The sequence below is a fragment of the Dama dama genome, chromosome 5, assembly GCF_033118175.1.
Source record: "Dama dama isolate Ldn47 chromosome 5, ASM3311817v1, whole genome shotgun sequence".
Classification (NCBI taxonomy): domain Eukaryota; kingdom Metazoa; phylum Chordata; class Mammalia; order Artiodactyla; family Cervidae; genus Dama; species Dama dama.
The window spans coordinates 102,979,264-102,995,823 of record NC_083685.1 but is presented as its reverse complement, the minus strand read 5'-3'; the positions used below and the strand labels follow the sequence as shown (position 1 = coordinate 102,995,823).

Sequence of the window (16,560 nt, the reverse complement as noted above, 5' to 3'; positions counted from 1 at the left end):
GTCACCTGGAGCGGGGATTTGGGGGGCGGGGCTGTGCAGTGGAGCAGTGTGAGGACTCCGAATTGAGGCCTCCACCGTGGGGGTGGGGGGTTCGCGGCGAGGAACAGGGTGTGGGGGGAGGCCTCTGCGTGGGAGACGTTGCAGGGAGGAGTGTCCCGCGTGGAGGGAGGACGAGAAGAACCTTCTCGTCATGTGAACGCCTCCGCGGCGGGGGAGGGGGCCTCCTCGGTCGATGCGGCGGCGGGGGGGGGGGGGGGGGGGGGGCGGATGGAGGAATGACCGGGCCCAGTACAGAATACCAAGAGTCTAGATTTGGTCTCCTCAAAGCATGACCAAAGCACCCTAACTGTACAACGTGACTAAAGTTCCGCAACTGTGCTCCAGACAACAAAAATAAAACGGGCCGATGTGAGAAGGGCTTGTGCCTCAGGGCTGACACCAGAAAAACTGCGGGCTCCGCCGCCTAGCTCCTGGGCATCTCCAGACCACCACTTTCGCGGGAAAATCACCGCGGAACCCGCTATATCCTAACCTAAAACCCGACAACACATCTGAGGAGTCCGGGCCTAAGAGGCGGGAGAGAACGACCCCCACCTCCACCCCCAGCCGGAAGTACGCTTCTCCACTGACGGCGCGCCTTTGCCGCGCACGCGCTCTCAGTTACTAAGCAACGTCGTTGCCGAATCACCCCAGCGGAAGCCCAGCAACAGCAGAGCCGCTGCCTTCCCCACCAATCAGAGCCGGCCTCGCCTCACACCCCTCACCAATCAGCGCCGGCGCTGCAAGGAAGTTTCCAGAGCTTTCGAGGAAGAGCCCCTTAACTCGAATTCATCCGCCCGATAATTTTCCTACCTTTTCCTAAAGGAGGAGAAGGCTCATCTGGAGGAGAGGGGAGCTGATTTGTTATGATCCTTTTTTCCGGTTCTGAGGAATTTAGAGCTCAGTCGAAGGACATAACTGCGTCGCGAGAGGTGGGGCCGAGCGAACTACTTTTAGCGGCGCAGGAACACTACGCCTACGTAAGAGTGATAAGTGACGCAACAGACGTTGTATAAATTTCGGCCCCGCCGAGCCGGAGCACTTAGAAGCGACTGGCATTGTTGGCTTCCTGTGTCGTCTTGGAGGCGACGCGGCGTGATTGAATTTGAGGCATCTTCGCGTTCACTCACAGGTACTGGCCCGCAGCCGGGAGCGTCGGGAGGAGCGGAGAAGGGGGCTTCCGTGAGGGCGAGCCGTAGGGGGCTCGGAGTCCACGAGGCGGGGTCGGGTCGGGTCGGATGGGGTGGGGTGAGGTGGGGGAGGGGAAGCGAGGTGACGCGGCCCCGGCCTTTCCGGAAGAACGGGCCTTGTTTACGTGTCGGGAGCGGGGGCGGTTGGCGCGCGCGCCCGCCGGCAGAGGTCAACGGACACTTAACCGATGGAGATTCCATCGCGTCTGTTTCAGGGGGGAAAGGTGGAAGAGAGGTAGTGGCGGGGGCTTCTGGAAACCTTTTTAATTCGAATCCTGCCGTGGAGGAGGTGTCGGTTCCCAGTTGAGTTTAAGCAAGTTTTTTATCTAAATGCTGACATGATTACTAGGTTTGGGGGGAATTGGGCGGGATCTTAACGAAGTACTTGAACAGTTCTGGATGATGATATCAGAAAGTACTTTCGCGTCTCCAGCTTGTTAGGTAGACGTCTTGACTAACGAATTTTGCCTTCAGTGACTGATACGTTTGTCAAGTAAAAAAAAAAAATTTGTGAGAGATCTTGACGTAGTTAAGGCGTTTTAGAATATAGCCTGTTAGTTTTGAACAATTATGAAAGCGGTAAAAGATTCTGAAAATGACAGTAACGTTTTCTCTATTAACTTTTATAGGTCAAAATGCAAATCTTCGTGAAGACCCTGACCGGCAAGACCATCACTCTGGAGGTGGAGCCCAGTGACACCATCGAGAACGTGAAGGCCAAGATCCAGGATAAGGAAGGCATTCCCCCTGACCAGCAGAGGCTCATCTTTGCCGGCAAGCAGCTGGAAGATGGCCGCACTCTTTCTGATTACAACATCCAGAAAGAGTCGACCCTGCACCTGGTCCTTCGTCTGAGGGGTGGTATGCAGATCTTCGTGAAGACCCTGACTGGCAAGACCATCACCCTGGAGGTGGAGCCCAGTGACACCATCGAGAACGTGAAGGCCAAGATCCAGGATAAGGAAGGCATTCCTCCTGACCAGCAGAGGCTCATCTTTGCTGGCAAGCAGCTGGAAGATGGCCGCACTCTTTCTGATTACAACATCCAGAAAGAGTCGACCCTGCATCTGGTCCTCCGTCTGAGGGGTGGTATGCAGATCTTCGTGAAGACCCTGACCGGCAAGACCATCACTCTGGAGGTGGAGCCCAGTGACACCATCGAGAACGTGAAGGCCAAGATCCAGGATAAGGAAGGCATTCCTCCTGACCAGCAGAGGCTCATCTTTGCTGGCAAGCAGCTGGAAGATGGCCGCACTCTTTCTGATTACAACATCCAGAAAGAGTCGACCCTGCATCTGGTCCTCCGTCTGAGGGGTGGTATGCAGATCTTCGTGAAGACCCTGACCGGCAAGACCATCACTCTGGAGGTGGAGCCCAGCGACACCATCGAGAACGTGAAGGCCAAGATCCAGGATAAGGAAGGCATTCCCCCTGACCAGCAGAGGCTCATCTTTGCCGGCAAGCAGCTGGAAGATGGCCGCACTCTTTCTGATTACAACATCCAGAAAGAGTCGACCCTGCACCTGGTCCTTCGTCTGAGGGGTGGCTGTTAATTCTTCAATCTTCTATTCATAATGCCCAATGGTGGCATCGTTCTGCACTCTAGCCATTTACCCCAATTTAAGTTTAGAGATTACCGGTTTCAGTAATAGCTGAACCTGTTCAAAATGTTAATAAAAGTTTTCTTGCATGGTAGCACTTTTGGTGTCTGTTCTGAATACATGGTAATGGTGGGTACTCTTAGCAGGTTAAAATGGTATTCAAAGAAGGCATTTGTCTGCAGTTGTCTGTGTGACCAAAATTTAAGTCCTTGGCAGACATTCCGTGTGCCAAGGTATAGACCTCTGTTCAAGATCATTAATAGGATTCTAGTGTAACTAAAACCATTTCAAATTGTAAGAGTACGGAGGCATGTTGGGGGAAAGCACTTTCCTGCCTCCTGAAATAGTGGGTAACAATCAAGACTTATTACAGAGAAATGAAATTCTGAGGCTGTTCAGTTGTGTTCTGAAGTCCTGTAATTATTGGTTGGCTATTGTCCTTTTTTCCTCTGGTGCTTTACACTTAGGTGTTTAGTCTTAGAACCATAATTTTCTCTTAAGTGAACTGAGCCAAGAACCAAATGGAGGCCCTGGTCAACAAGGGTAAGGAGAAAGATTAAGGTGATTACTAACATCATTGGTTCCTAATAACAGCTTTGCCTCTTTGTTAGGGGTAAGATTGCTCCAGTGAAGGAGATTCTGTAACTTGGGTGGTGGCAAGAATCTTGTGGAAGCCCTACACGGCAGATTTTGTGCTCCCATCCCACGAGGCGCAGTGGTAAAAAAAAAAAAAAAAACAGCCTGCCAGTGCAGGAGAACCAAGAGATGCAGGTTTGACCCATGGGTTGGGAAGGTCCCCTGAAAAAGGAAATGGCAACCCACTCTGGTATTCTTGCCTGGAAAATTTCATGGACAGAGGAGCCCAGCAGGCTCCATGGGGTTGCAGAGTTGGATGTGAGTGAGGGCATAACACGGTTAAGCCCTAGGAAGTATACTCAGTGCTAATTGAAGATGGGAGTAAGAATATTTTGGGACACAAGCCCTCCTTCATCTACTATTTCCCTGCTTCACAATTCTCTTCAGTAGTGGTTCTCAGCTGGAAGTAGGAAGGGGAGGGGCTGGGTGTGGAAGTAAAGGGGAAGAGTTGGAAGCCCTCCCGGTTCTCAGTTTTACACTAAGCTAAGAAATCACTTCTGGTACTAAAACTAGTGTAACCACAAGGGTAGCATAATGGGTAAGAATCACCCAGAGGTGTGATATACAAATGTAGAAAGCTAAGCCTCATGAGAGTCCAGGTGTACCTGAGAAAAGAGCTTGGTGCATAACTTTAGGAACTCTTAGCAGCAAAAGCTGTTTCAACTTTTGTCCTAGAAACCCACTTAATTTTGAATATACACTAAATTTTTTGAAAGTTTTCCGTAGACTTAAGGGAACACACTAGATTCGTTGTCAGGTTGGAAAATTATATCCTTCCCAGTCCAGTGTTTGACTTGTCCAAGCCCCTAGTTCTTGTTACAGGCAAGGCAGGGACTGGAATCCAAGTGTCAGCTCTGACAAGCTCAGAAAATTCATGAAGTTTTATTCAGTTCCTTCCCCTAACCCTTCAGGATGTCCCCAAACTAGTGCTTGCTGAACCACTCTTGCTTGAATATTGTATAATTTAAATAGGCCTTTTGCAACTAAACCTGAGTTTTGAAGTTCTACACTTAACATTACACTTAATCTGAGAGAAGCATTTCACCGGAATAGCTCTAGTGAAGACGGGTGCTGATTTGGGCAATGGGACAAGAAAGGACTTTTTCCCAAAATCATTACCTGACTTGACAGGCTTTGAGGTCTGCACTCGTGTGAATCCCCTGAGGAAAAAAGTTTTTAGCTGTTGCTCTAATTCTCTCATGGGATTTCCTCCTGTCCTTGGGGATCCCTCAAAGTATTCATGGATCTCAGCAAACACTGCACACAACCAGAGGTCTGAGCAAGGAAACCTCTGTGTGGTCTTCACCAACCTGTGGTATCAACTGGGAAGCGGGGCCAGCACTCTCTCTCTCTTCCCTGAAGTTGGGCCACACTCACTCAGTACTCAGACACTGCACAAGTGTCTGTTTCATTCTTTATGGAAACTACATCTCACGAGACTTCCCCAACCTCAACAGGCTGCATTTTAGATACACTCTGTTCATCCCTCAATCCAAAGGGGCAAAGGCATGGCACCCTTTCAATCAGGCCCAGCCAACTCCGAATGGAAGCTTTAGGGACTTCTCTAGTGGTTCTGAGGTCCCAATATGGGGGACCAGGTTTTGATCCCTGGTCAGGGAACTAAAGTACACATGCTACAGCTAAGACCCAATGCAGCTGAATAAATATAAAATTTTTTTTTCAAAAGAAGCTTTAGACAAATGTTGATTTCTGGCAAAGGATCTTGCACTTAGTGTAACGATATTAACTGCTAAAATAAGATTTTCCTTTCTTTGTACCTTCTTGATCCTATCACCATCCTCTTTTTGTGGTCATCAGAAGTTGAGTGGTGAAGTTCACTCTCCAGTTGATAGGTCTATGCCAAACCCTGTAGCTTATTCTAGCACCTATTCTCTGGACCATGTACCACCAGCCAGGACTCCTTTTAAGGAACATCTTTACCAGAAACTTAGGTCAGTGTTTTGCAAGCTTTGTCCTCTAAATGTTACAACCTCTGAAAAGGATGCTGTGGTCACAGGAGCCCAGGAAGCTGTGTGCTATCTTCCCCTTGGAGGCCATCTTGAAGGCTCCAAGAAGTTCTGCCTTAGAGCAACCAGCTGTGGTTCAGCCCAGTGTGTTCCAATGTCCAATTTCACTTTTTCTTTTTTCCAATATCCTTTTCAATCAGTTACCATTGCTCACACTTTGAGAAACCTTGTTTGAGCCATGACTCCTCACATCCACATCTCCTTGCCCAGCACTACTGATTGTGCTTTGTTCCCGGCCTCTGCAGGACAGAAACCTGCTGCCGTGGCCTCAGAGACTGCCACAAACTGGGCCTGGAAATTCTGCTGCTAAAATAAAGCAACACAGGGACATCCCTGGTGGTCCAGTGGCTAACAGTGCACATTCCCAATGCAAGAGACCCAGGTTTAATCCTTGGTCAGGGAACTAGATCCCACATGCCACAGCTAAAGATCTCACATGCCGCAATTAAGACAGTGCAGTCAAAAAAAATAAAAAAAAAAAAAAAATAGAGCAACACAAATACAGAAGAGGAAAATATAAATGAAAATATTTTCCAAACACAAGGAGATGGATAAAACTTTCCAGGTTAGATGGTTCTTCCATAAGTTGTTCTTAGTCAGGTGGTACCTACTATACTATAGCTTGTCTTCAAGCAGCTGTTAACAGACAAAATAGTAGTAAATTTTGAATGTGGTTTTTAAAATTTTTTTCTGATTTTTTAAAATAAGGTGATACAAACTCTTGATAAAAATACATTTAATGATATACAGTAATATTCAGTCAAAAGTGAAAAATCTCTTACCTCTTTCACTTCCCCCCCAGAGGAAACCACTGAAAGACTATTTCTCAACTCATCTATTAATTCAACAAATATTTACTTCAACAAATATCTACTCTGTTTTCCTGGTGGCTCAGATGGTAAAGAATCTACCTGTAATGCAGGAAGCCCATGTTCTGTCCCTGAATTGGGATGATCTACTGGAGAAGGGAATGACTACCCACTTGGGTATTCTTGCCTAGAGAATTCCATGGACAGAGGAGCCTCGTGTGTCCATGGGGTAGCAAAGAGTAGCTCAGACACGACTGCGCAACTAACACTTTCACTGTTTACAGCATTGGAAATGCAGCAATGAGCAAAACTGACCAAGTCTGTCCTTACAAAACTTGAAGAGGAGAGGAGACCGAAAAATAGATAAGTACATCATTTCTTAGGTAATGGAAAGTGCTATAGTGATGGAAAGCAGAATAAAGGGCACTGGGTGATCAGGGAAAGCCCCGCAAATAATATGACATTTGAGCAAGGTCTGGAGGAAATGAGGGACTTGCCTCACGATATCTGGGGGAAGGGCAATCCAGGCAAAGGGAACATCGTGTGCAAAGGTCCTGGAAGAGAAGAAAGCTTAAGTTCAAAAGCAGTATGAAGGCCAGTATAGCAGAAACTTAGCAAGGGAAAGAGTGCTGGTGGTTAGGACTCCATGCTTCCTCTGCAAGGGGCACAGATTCCGTCCCTGGTCAGGGAGCTGAGATCCCATATGCCTCACTGTTGTTGGTGTTTATTCACTAAGTCATGTCCAATTCTTTTGTGACCACATGGACTGAAACCTGCCAGACTCCTCTGTCCATGGGATTTCCCAGGCAAGAATACTGGAGTGGGTTGCCATTTCCTTCTCCAGGGGATCTTCCCAACCCAGGGATTGAACCCACCTCTCCTGCTTTGGCAGGGGGTTCTTTACCACTGAGCCACCGGAGAAGGCCATGTTGCACAGTTCAGCCAAAAAATAAGTAAGTAAAACAATGCTGCAATGAACATCTTTGTAAATGTCTCATCTCAGATGTGCAAATATTTCTTCAGGATATAACTAGAAGTGGAATGATATCAAAGAATATGGCATTGAAATTTGTGATTACTATAAAGTCACTCTTCAAAAGTACTGTACCATATGCAATGAAATATTATTCAACCTTGAAAAAGAAGGAAATTCTGACATAAGTGGTGTGGATGAATCTTGGAGTCATTATGCCAAATGAAATAAACCAGACAAAAAGGACAAATACTGTATGATTCCATTATATGAGGTCCTCAGAGTAATCAAATTCATAGAGACAGAAAGTAGGACAGTGGGTGCCATGGCCTGAGGGAGGAGGATGGGGAGTTAGTGTTTAATGGAGACAGAGTTTCATATGGATGATGAAAAAGCTCTGGAGATGATAACGGTGATGGTTGCATAACAGTGTGAACGTACTTAATGCTGCTGAATCTTACACTTAAAAAGAGTTAAAATGGTAAATTTTACATTATGTATTTTTTACCACAATAAAAAAGAAAACTATACAAATCTGAATTCCCACCAGTTTTGCATAAGAGTACCTAGACCTCCATACCCTCATTAATATATGTTATTAATCACTTCAATTTTGGATAATTTGAAGGGCAAAAAATGACACTTTGTTTCACTTTGCACACCCCTAACGTGTCAATTTAACTTGTTAAGGTTAAACACTTTTTGCATTTTTTGACATTAATTTGTACTGTGAATTACATGTTCACTGGAGAAGGAAATGGCAACCCACTCCAGTATTCTTGCCTGGAAAATCTCACGGACGGTGGAACCTGGTAGGCTACAGTCCATGGGGTCGCAAAGAGTCAGACACAACTGAGTGACTTCACTTTACATGTTCACATCATTGCCTATTCGTATTGCTAATTGGTAATATTGCCTTATATATTCTAAAAAGTAATCATTTTTCTTTATAATTGCAATAAATAGTGCCTTTCAGAGTGTTGCTTCACCTTTTGTTTATGGTGTCTTTATAAAAACTGAAGTTTGGAATTTGAAAAAGAATCTGGCAATCTGTTTTCTTTAGGATTTCCAGGCCAAAGAAGAGAGGGAGCAAAGCTGAAAATTGGCAGCCTTCCCTCCGCCCCTCAAGGCCAGTGTTTGGGAGGCACAGATCACGTGCTGAAGGAATGGAGGTGTTGGTCATGCACCTTGCCCCTCAAGCAGCAGCAAGTTCATGGTGCCCACACACAGCAGGCTCTGGAGCAGGAACAGGGATGGAGGCTCTGCTGAGCCTGCCCGTGTTCCAACCTCCAGTCTTCAGACCTGCTCTGCTCACCCTGAGGCAGAGTGGAAACTACTGACCATTGCGTCCAGAAGGCGATGCTTCAGTGTTTGCAGGGGAAGAGGGTTTTGAGGGCTCTTCCACAGAAGGCCTCACTTCTCAGGGAGAATGCCCCCCCCGCCCGCCAGCCAGAACCCTCAGCTTTTGCACACACCAGGCTCCCCACAACCTCTCGGCAGGTTAGCTGGCAGCTCCAACCCTCCTGCTTGACCCTGGCTTCTGAGAGGCGGCACCCTGCCCCCTCCACTCCTGTGAAAGCTGTCTTTCTGAGCATCAGGCCTGAGCATAATCTCCTTTAGAAGCTGAAGCAGCCTGCTCTCTTTTTGCAGCCAATACTTTAACTCAGACGCTCTGATGGCCTGTTAGATAATTCTACTCCTCTCCCAAGCTTTTCCTGGAAGCAGCTGGTGAAGTTGATGGGAATGTATGGCTCCTGCCCCCATGCCAGCCAGGACCTCTGGAGGGAAGAAGTTTCTGAGTCACCCAAGGGCCTGAGCAGGGAGCTCGGAAAGAGAAAACTCCAGAGGCCAGAAGATAGGTGGTGATGGGGGAGGGGCAGCGGGGGGCTGAGGAGGGGCAGCAAGGACTGGGGAGGCAGCAGGGGCTGAGGGGTGGCAGCGGGGGCTGAGGGGCGGGCAGCGGGGGCTGGAGGAGTCCGCACTCTTCCTCCGCTTCTCTGGGCCCACCTCCAGCTGCTGATACCTCTGCCGCCAACCCCCATCTCTTCTGTAAAACCGCAAGAAGGCAGGTAGAGAGTGCCGGATTCCAGTAAAGTGCTGACGATTTCCTCTAAGGGGCTGCCCCCCTTAGACTCACGTCACCCACCCAAAATAAGTCACTTGTCTCACTTCCAGCTCTGCCTTCCCCACTCCTATTTCAGGCCAGCGCTGTGCAGCATGCCTCCAAGCTCTGACCACTGGGCTCAGTGAGTGGGTGTCTTAAAACGGGTCTTCTCATGTGAAAATTTATGGGCTTCCCAGGTAGCGCTAGTTGTAAAAAAACCTACCTGCCAATGCAGGAGACTATCAGAGACCTAGGTTCAAATCCCTGGGCTAGAAAGATCTCCTGGAGGAGGGCATGGCAACCCACTCCAGTATTCTTGCCTGGAGAATCCGTTAGAGGAACCTAGAGGGCTACAGTCCATAGTGTCACAGAGTCGGACACAACTGAAGCAACTTAGCATGCACACATGTGAAAATTTATAGTGAAATAAGGGGCCCATACCTAAAGATATACACCCAAAGTACATATAACCTGTGTGCAGCCTCTTCAGGGTGACCCCGGAACACAGAAGGTAACAGGCAGAACCTTCTCTGGGACATGCTTTGGGTTTGCCCAGAAATCAGCAAATATAACCCCTTTCATCTGGGAAGGTGGGCCAAACAGCTGTGTATGAATCTGAGCCCAACATCTCCTGAGGATGAGAATGTTATTCTGAGCCTTATTCTAAAGCCTCATGGTCTGCAGAAATAAAACTGGTCCTTCTTGCAGGGAGGGAGAGGGATGGACTGGGAGTTTGGGATTAGCAGATGCGAACTATTATATATAGCATAGATAAACAACAGGGTCTTACTGTATAGCCCAGGAAACTATATCCAATCTCCTGGGATAAACCATAATGGAAAAGAACATGAAAAAGTATATGTATATACATATATATATACACACACACACACATATATATATAAAACTGAGGCACTCTGCTGTGTAGCAGAGATTGGCATAACACTGTAAATCAACTATACTTCAATTTAAAAAAAAAAAAGGAAGGAAAAAAAGGGGAGGATTGGTCCTTCTTACTCTAAGCGAAGTGCTGAGGCTGCCCAGACAAACATGCTCTGTCATGGAGCAGAATAGATGGGTAAACAGACATGGTGATAAATACCAAGCCAGGTCACAGTCAGGCACTCTGCGGGCTCCTCCCCAAGAGAGGGGAGGGTGTGAGAGTCTCCAGGGTGCTGAGAACAAGGAAATGGAGGACTGGGTTCTGTACTCCCCTACCATTGCCTTAGGACCCACAGTACCTGCCCCACACCTGCAGGGACTCTGATCTCTGCTCCAGGCCTTTGGAGTCAAATCAGGGCAGGCCAGATCTCCTGTGTTTGGGAGATACTGAAAAAAACAGGTCGGGACCCACTGATTTTGCCAGCTGCCTAATCATCTCCTGCTCCAAACACCCAGATCTGGGGGATGCCATTGCAAGGCAGAGTCCCTCTAATGCTGCTTCCCTCTGAGAGCAAAGTGTGAAGTCAAGCCTGGAGGGCTTGTTCTGTGGGGTGAGGAGTGGCTGGCTGCTTTTCTGGTGCCTCCCTCTGAGGCTTATCTGCTCCCCACGCACTGAAATTGTCAGGGCCTATGGACAGAACAGAATACACCCCAGAGGATGTAGTACGGCAGCCTTCTCTGCTCTCAGTACTTCACTTCTGACTTCAGTGACACCAGCTTGGAGACATTGACTTGGAGACAGTGTTAGATCTCATGGGTTAAGGGCATCACCACTTTCAGGAGAGAAGCTACACACTGAATTATCTTCAGAATAAGGATTTTTAAATTAGACTAATAAAAAAAATTAGACTAATGAACATGTTAAAAGATACAAGGAAGAAATTGGAACTACAAAACAAGAACACAAAAACATCAAAAAGAACCAATAAGAGATACTAGGTTAAATATATAATAGTTGGGCTGAAGAACAATATTCAGATATTGCGGGACATGTCCCACACACAGTTTGCATCTCCACCTACTGCCCCTTACCTTTTGTGTTCCAGGGTCACCCTAAAGAGCCTGCACACGTGTTATATGTACTTTCAGGGTATGTCTTGAATGGATGAATTAGTGAATGGATGAATGAGTGAGCTAATGAACTAGAATGACAGAAATTCCCCAAAAGTAAAAAAGAAAGAAGGAACAGATAATATAAAAGAGAAGCTAAAAGATACAGGGGATTAAAAGTAGAATAGTAACATACAGACAATAGGAGTCCCTGGTAGAAGGTGATAAAAATGGAGGAGAGGAAAAGCAAAGGAAATAAAAGCAAAGATAAACAAATGGGGCTTAACCAAATTTACAATCTTTTGCACAGCAAAGGAAACCATCAACAAAAAGAAAAGACAACCTATGGAGGAGGAGAAAATATTTTCAAATGATATGATCAACAAGGGTTTAATTTCCAAATATAAACAGGTCGTATAGCTCAATAACAAGAAACAAACAACCCAATCAAAAAATAGGCAGAAGACCTAAATAGACATTTCTCCAAAGAAAACATACAGATGGCCAAGAAGAACATTAAAAATGTGCTGATTAATAATGTTACTAATTATTAGTGAACTACAAATGAAAACTACCATGAGCTATCACCTCATAATGGTCAGAATGGGCATCATCAAAGAGTCTACAAATAACAAATGATGGAAAGGATGTGGAGAAAGGGGAACACTTGTACACTGTTGGTAGGAATATAATTGGTATAGCTGCTATGCAGAACAGTATGAAGGGTAAAAAACTAAAATAGAGTTACCATTTAATTCAGCAATCCCACTCCTGGGCATATATCCAAAAAAGATGAAAACTCTAAATAGAACTGAAATCCCACAAGCCACGTGGTGAAAATTATATATATAGCTAAGAGCAAAGAAAAAGAAGAAATACTTCCATAAAACCAACCCTCAAAGTCAGAATTAGGACTTCCCTGGTAGTCCAGTGGTTAAGAATTCATCTGCCAAAAGAAAAAGAGAAGAATCCACATGCCAACGCAGGGGACACAGGTTCAGTCCCTGGTCCAGGGAGATTCCACATGCCTTGGGGTAACTAAGCTCATGCACCGCAGCTACTGAAGCCCTCACACCTACAGCCCCCGCTCTGCAACAAGAGAAGCCAGTGCAATGAGAATCCTGTGCACCACAACCAGAGAGCAACCCCTGCTCACTGCAACTAGAGAAAGCCCTATGCACAGCAACAAAGACACAGTGCAGCCAAAAACAAATAAATAAATGAATAAAATTTAAAAGATAATAAAGTCAGGAGGGAGGTGGGAGGGGAGTTCAGGACGGGGGACACATGTACACCAATGGCTGATTCATGTCAACGTATGGCAAAAACCACTACAATATTGTAAAGTAATTAGCCTCCAATTAAAATAAATAAATTACTTAAAAAATAATAAAGTCAGAATTAAACTAACTGTGGCACGTGTGAGTTCAAAGCTGGGTAGATACCAAGGAGAGACCTTTGCACATCTGCAAGTTTGAGGTACAGACATGAACTCAGAGCCCCATTCCAGCCCCTGGCAGGACAGCCCTTTATTTGACAGGGTCAGCTTGAGGTTCCTTCACGCTTCCCAGGTGGAGCAGGTGGTAAAGAACCTGCCTGTCAATGCAGGAGACATAAGAGATGTGGGTTTGATCTCTGGGTCAGGAAGATCCCCCTGGAAGAGAGCATGGCTACCCACTCCAATTTCCTGCCTGGGGAATCCCATGGACAGAGGAGCCTGGTGGGTTACAGTCCATGGGGTTGCAGAGTTGGACACGACTTTAGCACAAGAGCAATGCCCCCTATTTCAGCCTTTGGAGAGCGTCTTTCATCTTTTTCCTTCTCTGACATTTTCCCTGTTTCTCAGGCTCAGGCAGTTTTGTGCACCAGCTGTCATGTGGTTTTTGGCTTATTTTTAAGGGAGGCCGGGAACCCCTTGAGCCTTGGGGTATCCAGGATCCTAGGAGCTGCTGTGCATCCCCGATGTCTGGACGGTGGGGAGGTAGGAGAGGGTCTGATTCCTCCATATAACCCCACCCTTGGAAACACACCTCTTCCTCATCCCTAGTCACCTAGTAAAACCCCAAGTCTGGAAGAGTCCTGCACCTGTCTTCCCCCTGTTTGCACCCACATTCCAGGGGGAGTGTACCACACACTCAAGTTGACTGGTTTCATTTTAAATTAATGTTAACAAAACTCAAGCCCTCCTCCATTTCTCTAAGAGGTGATAGGCTCTATTTCTTCAAACTTCCCACTCCCTCATTCCCAGATGATGGCCTTGACTTAACGTTTCTTAGAGAAAATACAGGCCATTGGACGTTCCCACCCTTGACCTGAAACCTGTCCGCACTTGGACCCACTTTGCCTTCTTTTCTCGCTACGTGAACAGGTGAGTCCCTTCACTGGGGCCACCCTCTGACCTTCTCGAAGTCTCTATTGGTGCAGGTACCCTCCCCTTGCATTGACCATTGTTGGATCATTCATTAGCATATAAACAGAATCTGTCACTACATGGATCAGTTCAGTTCAGTCACTCAGTCGTGTCCAACTCTTTGCGACCCCATGAATTGCAGCACGCCAGGCCTCCCTGTCCATCACCAACTCCCGGAGTTTACTCAAACTCATGCCCATCGAGTCGGTGATGCCATCCAGCCATCTCATCCTCTGTGGTCCCCTTCTCCTCCTGCCCCCAATCCCTCCCAGCATCAGGGTCTTTTCAAATGAGTCAACTCTTCGCATGAGGTGGCCAAAGTATTGGAGTTTCAGCTTCAGCATCAGGACTGATCTCCTTCAGGTTGGACTGGTTGGATCTCCTTGCAGTCCAAGGGACTCTTAAGAGTCTTCTCCAACACCATAGCTCAAAAGCATCAATTTTTTGGTGCTCAGCTTTCTTCACAGTCCAACTCTCACATCCATACGTGACCACTGGAAAAACCATAGCCTTGACCAGATGGACCTTTGTTGGCAAAGTAATGTCTCTACTTTTTAATATGCTATCTAGGTTTGTCATAATTTTCCTTCCATGGAGTGTCTTTTAATTTCATGGCTGCAGCCACCATCTGCAGTGATTTTGGAGCCCCAAAAAGTAAATATTCACTACATGGATAGCTGATCTTTAAACAGTTAATCCCCCCTACCTTGACTCCACCTCTCCTTCCAGGTACTGGCCACTCCCTGCTTCCTTATATCATGAACACCTCCAAAAGGTGGTCTGCACATTTCCTCAACTTCAACGTTTTCGTTTTGGGGGGGTGGGGACACGGGGATGACTCCAGATTGTCTTGAAAATAGACATAATACATCACAGTCATGGTTGGTCTTCCAGTATTAAAATGGTTTCTTTCCAAATCCTTCTAAAGTGATCACAGAAGATTAAAAAAAAAAAAATGTGCAGGATTCCCCGGATGGTCCAGTGGTTAAGAATCTGCCTGCCAACACAGAAGGTTCTGTAGACTTTGGGGGCACCTAAGCTTACGTGCCACAACTACTGAGTCTGTAAGCCCTAGACCCAGGGCTCAGCAACCAGAGAAGTTGCCGCAATGAGAAGCCCACCCACTGCAACTAGAGAAAGCGCACACACATCAAGGAAGCTCCAGTGCAGCCAAAAATATGTCAACATGGACAAAGAGAGTGGGAGGGGAAACCAGGCAGGGCACGGCTGGCAGTGTTTGGCCCTGGATGGTGGATGACCACGTGTAACTCAGTAGAGAAGCTGAGACCTCCTAGTGCTGCAAGGACATAAGTATAAAGAAGACCCTGCTGAGCTGGAGAGGGGGGCAATGAAGTGGACACCTGTCTGCTAAACTTGGGGGTGCTCAGTGAATCCACATCCACACAGCTGGCTTTTTGGTGCAAGACATTCAAGGAAAGCCTCTCTCATGAAAGGCAGAGTTCTTAAAAAAAAGAAAGGCAGAGTTCTCCAAAAAGCAAAGAGAAAAAGTAGACATGTGACCAAAGGAGACAATGCAGGGAAACAAAGAAAACTCTGATGGGTAAACTTTCCTGTTCTCTCTCCAACTCTCTGGACCTAAGGGCCACTTGCAAGCCGTGCTGGCCTGGACACCCAACCTTTCTGGCCAACAACCTTTCTCCTCTGAGATGGTTTCTTAGAAAAGAGGCAGCCCCCAGGGCACTATGAGGGTCTGAGGGAGGGTCTCACATTCAAATCTAAGTCACTCTCCATGACTTACCCAATAAAGTCTAAATGTGAGTGGGATTTCTGAAATGTTCTAAGTCTTGTTCTGAACTCCTGTCCCTGGCTCCTGAGTCAACTTGTCATTCCCTCCGCTATGGTCTGAATATTTGTGTGCCCCCTGCCCAGGTCAAAATTCTAATGTCCAATATGACGGTATTAGGAGGTGGGGCTTTGGTAAGTGCTTAGTTCAGGAGGATGGAGCCCTAATGAATGATATCAGTGCCCCCTATAAAGGGTTAGGATGAGGACACCAGGAAGAGGTGCTGGCTCCATCCACGAAGAGGGCCTCCCAAGTGTGACCATGCCGGGAACGTGACTTGAATTCCCAGTTTCCAGAACTAAGAGGAATAAACTTCTATTGTTTATAAGCTACCTTGTCTGCGGTAGCAGCCTGAATGGACTAAGACACCTTCACAACATCCTTCCTTTTCCAGGCTTGCAGCAGCCCCAGGCAGTGAGGACAAATTCTCCTCAAAGTCTAGGGGCCTGGGAGGGGGGTCAGACACTGCCAAGGGGAACTGCAGCAAGAGCAAGACATGTGATGTGGGACCTTAGAAGAAGCCAGGATGACACTGTACGCAATTCCATTCACGTGACATTCTGGAAACCAAAGCTTCGAGAACGGAAAGCATCCTTGGTTATTAGAGTATGGCGGTGACGGAGGGGCTGACAAAGGAGCACCAGAGCACATTTTGGGGTGATAACATTCTGTATCTTGACCACTGTGATGGTCATATGCTTATACACTTTTGTCAAAATTCTAGAACTGTTAACTTTAAAACTGTGTACATCCTTAAAAATTACAAAGCACATTAAAAATTTTAAGGGTGTAAGTTATACAGTAAACCTTTGTGACTTTGTGAAAAAAAAGAGATGGAAAGTCAAAAGTTGGAGAGACTGCCTGTGTTCAATCCCACTACCTTCACTTGCGAACTAATGCTATGATCCAGAGCAAGCCAGTTCATGTTTGGATCCCTTCTCTGAGTGGAGACCACAGATCTACCTCCCAAGGAGG

The 16,560-nt window shown here is 46.7% G+C and overlaps 1 protein-coding gene across 1 annotated transcript; it reads left to right on the top strand.

The window, feature by feature from the left end:
* The first annotated feature begins 1,016 nt into the window (after positions 1-1,016).
* Positions 1,017-2,924, top strand: UBB (ubiquitin B). The gene is made up of 2 exons (XM_061143583.1): positions 1,017-1,171; positions 1,859-2,924. The coding sequence occupies exon 2, from the start codon at positions 1,865-1,867 to the stop codon at positions 2,780-2,782; it is 918 nt and encodes a 305-aa protein (XP_060999566.1). The 5' UTR covers positions 1,017-1,171; positions 1,859-1,864; the 3' UTR covers positions 2,783-2,924.
* Positions 2,925-16,560: the final 13,636 nt, after the last annotated feature.